The sequence below is a fragment of the Camelus bactrianus genome, chromosome 14 (genome assembly GCF_048773025.1).
Source record: "Camelus bactrianus isolate YW-2024 breed Bactrian camel chromosome 14, ASM4877302v1, whole genome shotgun sequence".
In the NCBI taxonomy this organism is placed as follows: Eukaryota; Metazoa; Chordata; class Mammalia; order Artiodactyla; family Camelidae; genus Camelus; species Camelus bactrianus.
In genome coordinates, this window is record NC_133552.1 from 64,066,876 (window position 1) to 64,072,582 (window position 5,707).

Genomic DNA, 5,707 nt, shown 5'->3' on the forward strand with positions numbered 1-5,707 from the left:
TCGCCTAGATGCTGATCTTTTTCAGACAACTAAATTAGGTAACAGCAGAAAGTCATGTCCTTTCACGTCAGGATAGTATCTGTTGACGCTTAACAAGTGCTTTGTGCTAAGCTGAGTTTCCCTCTCCTCACTTAGCTTTCTCACCCACCCGGTGGAGGGGGTCTTGTTACCTCATTTACCAGCTCAAGAGCTGGGATGATCTGTGTAGGGTTAGTAGCTGGAACACACGTGGTACGACTCCACCCTATTCCCTTACACGATGACATTCTACCCACCAGACCCCACCCCACACATACTGACGCCGGGCAAGGAATCATGTTTTACGGGGACAACAGTGTTCCTAAGAGTGTCATCTCCCTATAATACCTGGAGCTTTAATCACACTATTGCTAATTTAACCATACTATTGCTAGATATATATTTTTTTCCCTTTGGGAAATTTTAAGAAACTTAAAAGAAAATTTGAGTAAAACATTTTCTCTCTCTGAAGAGATCAGAGATCAAATCTATGTTTAATACAACGTAAATCTACTAGGACAGAACGTTCTATATTTTTTCCCCTTCCAGTGTCTTGATGTGTCCCCAGTGCTGTTCAGAACAGTGTCTGGCATACAGCAGATGCTTAGGAATATTTTTTATTATTGAAGTATAGTCAGGTTACAATGTTGTGTTAGTTTCTTGTGTACAGCACAGTGATTCGGTTATATATATATATGTCTTTTCACACTCTTTTTCATTATAGGCTATTATAAGGTACTGAATAGAGTTCCCTGTGCTGTACAGCAGGACCCTGTTGTTTATCTGTTTTATATACAGTAGTTAGTATCTGCAAATCCTGATAAAAATAATTTTTGACTGAATATAGCAAAAGATGTTTTGGAATATAATCTTGGTTTCGTCGGAGAGCAGCACTGCTTTAAGAAAGCCAACAAGATAACGCAGACTGCATCCTACCCATCACCCAGGCAGCGTCCCCGCCTCCCCAGTCAGACAGAATCGGGTTTGTATCCAAACTCGATGGCTTAATTGTTTGGTGCAACATGATTATTTAGGTTCAATTTTGAGTTTCTTTCTTTCTTTTAAAAAATCCTCCCCTGTTTGTATCTAGGGTTCAATCTGGACGTGTGAGCAGCTCAGTGTTGAATAAGACTGAGATTACACTTGGTTCAGGGCCTGGCGCACAGCGATGATAAATATTTGTTTCTCCTCTTTTTAGGACATGACGTGTCCGCTTAATGTGCCACTGTTGATATTTGCAAAATTTCTGGACTAACCACGGGAGAGTGATGTCAGTGTGATGGGACAAATCCTCATTTGTTTTAAAAAAAAAGAATTCTCCTCAAGTGCCATAATGGGTTTTCCATTAACAAACAGGGCATTCAGATTCCAACCAAATTCCTTTGTTAGAGTGTCCCATAAAATGTATTACTTTTGTCTTTATTTTGTTTGACTTCAGTTGAAAGAGTTTTAATGTAAAAGAAAATGGATTTTTTTTCTTCAATCGTGTGTAACCATCAACATCTGAGAACAGTAAAATCTCCTGGTCTAGACTGTATTCTCATTTCTTGCAGACGTTTATTGCTGTCATTCTGTCTACACGATTGGAAGTGACCACCGCGCACATGTACGATTGCTTCTGGGAGCTTCCCCTAGCGTTTGTCCCGACCTGTGTTACAATTGCTTTTAGCGTCTAGAGGCAAAATTTGCCCCAACCCAGACTTGACATTTTTCTATCCTCTGCCTTTGAAACAACATATTGGCAGAGTGTTTGTACTTCTCCGGGGTTCTGGGGGTTCCTGGAGCTTTAGAATGTACTTTTTCTCGTCAGCTTCATGTGGAAGGCACATTTTGTTTCATCTGTCCCACGTGCTCTTTTGCCTTCCTTTTTGGAAGGAATCACGCACTTCACTGCTGCAGGCCTTCCGGTTGCTCCAGTCTGTAAGCAGTGCGCCCATTGCCTGTTATTCCATGATCAAACGTCTTTGAGCTCTAATCCTGTTAACATCTGTCACCTAAGTAAGAGAGGGGAGGCTCGGGCTTGTCTGCGACAATGCTGTGTGGACTCAGTGTAGGGTGTTATAGATAAGCAACTGGAGGGTTGGATTTTTCACATTTCATCTTAGTGCTGGCGGAGCGCCTAGACCCAGGCTTTGTGTTTGGATGATGTCAGGACTGGAGGCCAGCTTCAGACCTTCTCAAGGTCTACAGCATGCTTTAGGGGTGGGAGGGGGCCAGTGAGCTGGGAAACAGGGAACTTGGCACAGGCAGGCTCTGTGATGGAATATGAATAGACGGATCTTCAGAAATGGGCTGTGGGAGCAGGCTGCACAGCAAGGTTCTCTGGATGCTGTCACTGCTGTCATCTCCCACTGCGTCCTCAGCATCCTTATCACCCTCGGAGTAAACTGGCAGCCTGGAGATGCGTTTCTTTCTCTAAAATTCCATGATCATTTGCAGGTGTACTTTTGATACGTTTCTGTAGACAAATACCAGCTGAAGCACTCTCAGGAAAATCTGAGTTTCAATGGAAAGCTATGCCTGTCCTTAGGACATGACTCTATTCTATGGGAGCTAATTCACAAGTCTGGAAGATCTCCATATAGATAGCTGGTAGCAAGGCAAGGGCATTCGTCTGGTGAGATTCATTTCAATTGTCTTCCCTCCTCTGACTGTGGAAGAGGCCAGTTTTGTCTCCATCTTGCACATTAATTTCAATATTCCTGACCTCTACGTAGTCCTGTTGGCTTTTTTTTTCTCTCTTTTGAATTGGTGGCAAGACTTCACCACTTTCGTCATTCATGAGCTAAAATTGTAAACACATGTTCATTTTTATATCTACATAAGTCATGATTTTGCCCTTTTTATGAAAATTATCCTTTATCTAAATATCATATTCTGTAGTATTGCTTCACAGTTTTGTTGAAAAAAAATCCTCGTTCTTTTCACTTCTGGCTTCCTGTGAGATCTATTTGCGTAAGTGGGAGGTTGTCTTGACACGTGCAGGCTCTCTTGTTGGCACTGAGTCCTTGCTCACGGACACCTGGCTGTACTTGCATGGTGATGGGTGTGGCCCTGCTTCTCCTCGTTCCTGCTCCACATGGAGCAGCTGCTTGAGAGCACCTGGGCTGCCTCTCCGGCATCCTTCATCCATCTCAAGCATTTTTCCTTAAAGGTCACAGGTCCCCCTGTGTGACGAGCAGCCCGATGGAGCAGAGCCTCTGTTCCTTGACACTGGATCAGATTTAGACAGGGTTTGAGGTACTTGTGGCTTTGAGTGAGGGTTGTTTCCCAAGATTGCTCTCGACTCTGAAACTCAACATTCTCCAGGAATGTGGTCAGTCACATCCCGCGTTTTTGCTGTCTGCATTCCATTGAGAATTCTACCAGGAGAACCCAGTAATGGTGAGACACAGCCTACTCTCAACTAGGACAGTCCCATCTCTTGTTGGGTCTGAGATCCTGTCCTTAGGCTACATCTTGCCCCCTGTCCTATTCCCCCTGCTCCGTTTCCCTGTAAGTGGCTGATGGACCCCTCATCCCTTGGTCCCCTGTCTCTGAACAATTCCTCTTCTGTGCTGCTGTGCAAGCATTACTTTCCTCCCTCCCTCCCTTCCCTTCCTTCCTTTCTTCCTTCTTTCCTTCATTCCTTCCCTCCCTCCCTCTGTCCCTCCTTCCTTCCTTCCGTCCGCTTCCACTCTGGAGTAAAGTACTGCCTCCACATGTACAGAAGTTTGCTTGCATGGGCTCATCTCATTTCTTTCTCTCACGTTCATTCCCTTTTTCTCGTTGCTCAATTCCAAAAGTAACAGTAGTTTGTCTGCATTGTTACAACCCTTTCCCAATGGGTATCCTATTGACTTTTTGTCTTTTTACTTTTACAAATTTGTACTTGACACGGTAGCTATAAAGATCTTTCTAAAACACAGTCATGACCCGTGTCTCTTCTCCAGTTAAAACATTCCAAGAAATTCATCAGGCAATGAGGATAAATGACATTTCCCATGTTGGCCCCTGCTGAGCTCAGACATGTCCCTCCCTCCCTGGGATGTTCAGTTCCCCTATCTGCTGAGCTCCTGTGCCCTAAACCATATTGTTCCCGGGATAGAATGCCCTTCTACTCTTTGTTTGCTCATTTTGTCTACTTCTCATTTACATTTCAGGCCTCCTTTTGGAGTTTACTTCCCCTGAGAGGTGTTCTCTGATGCATAAATCCAGCCAAAGAACCCCTTATGTGATAACAGAACTTCCTGCTTGTTCATCAAAGGTTGATCTATAGGATATTAAAGTCATGTGGCTATTTTTCAGTGTCTGTCATGTTCCTTGTTGCAGCCCCAGCATCTAATAGAAGTGTTGATTAATATTTTTAAATCATTGCATAACTTCCCCTCATCAAACACTTCACTGAGTGTGAGTGCTGCACAGACGCTGTTACTGGACTAGGCAACTGTGCCTTATTAAACCCTCACTACAGTCTGCGGGGTAGGGATTCTCTTTACTTAATGGATGATGAAGCTGAGGCTTAAAGAGTTTAAATAATCTGCTCATACTGCTGTTAAATGGTCCAAACTGGAATTTGAATCTGGGTTTGTCTACTTCCAAAGCCTATTTTTTTTTAAACAAATATATTTTATTTTACATGAATCAGTGACTATGACTATATGACATGCATGTAGAAATTTCTTCAAGAAAATGATTCCCAGCCATTCCAAATAGTAGTCCTTTGTTCAGACTTTTTGTTTTCAACAGTTGGCCACACCCAAGGGTTTCACTAGTGTCCACCGTTTTACTGGACATGTTTCACAGGAGAACATGGTGGCGCTCAGCAGCGAGAGGACAGTAGTTGTGATTCCTAGCGGGAACACGTAAGAGAAATGCTTCTTTGTTAGCATTTCTCTTTCAACCGGAAAGGTAATTGGAAAGTCAAGGGTGGTTTCACCATAAAATTCCACAGTGAAATTCCAGCTCACTGAAATCATGGTACAACTACAGCTGAGTAAAAGGAACAAGGCAGCAGTGTTGTAGCACAATTGGAGGAACCCTGGGTATGGGGCCTTGATCTGGCTGACCCAAAGTGCCACTGAGCCAAAAATCAGGACTGTAGACATCATAAAATTTGCCAACAGCATCAGGTCCTGCCCATACCAGATTTCATCCGAAATGACCCAGCTCGAGTTGATCTTGCTATGCATCGGCAACTCAACTATTGAGCCAGAGACATTAAATTTCTGAAAATATAAAGCTTCCCAGAGTCCAATGAACACAATGGGAACAATCTTGCTGTCAAACTCCCACACGTGCCAGGATCTGCTTCTGGCTAGAATTATGCTGAAAGTCCAGACCAAGTAACTAAGAAAAAGGCCCGTCACTTTGAAGAACAAAAGCTTCATTTCAGGTTGACTGAAGATGAGGTAGAGGTGTCATGAAGTCAAGCCAGGAGCATCAAAGAGAAAAAATAAACAGACTGAATTAGCCACAGGTTACACAGTGTTCATTATTTATGTCTTGTCCTTCTTGTCTATAAGTTATATGTAAGTGTTTTATGTGTGTATTGGCCTTCAATTATTATTTTAAATATTTTATGTAAGTATAAATGATGCCTAGAAATCCGTGATCATGGTGGGAGTATTAATTTGCAAGGCATTTTTGGAACATAATTTGACAGTATCTTTCCAAAGCTGAAGTGCTCATATCTCTTGTCCAACAACTC

At 42.9% G+C, this 5,707-nt stretch overlaps 1 protein-coding gene across 1 annotated transcript; it reads right to left on the reverse strand.

The window, feature by feature from the left end:
- Positions 1–4,737: 4,737 nt before the first annotated feature.
- LOC105071366 (uncharacterized) lies at positions 4,738–5,387 on the reverse strand. Its single transcript, XM_010958027.2, has one exon. It carries the CDS (start codon positions 5,385–5,387, stop codon positions 4,740–4,742), a length of 648 nt encoding a protein of 215 aa, XP_010956329.1. The 3' UTR covers positions 4,738–4,739.
- Between the last annotated feature and the right edge of the window lie 320 nt (positions 5,388–5,707).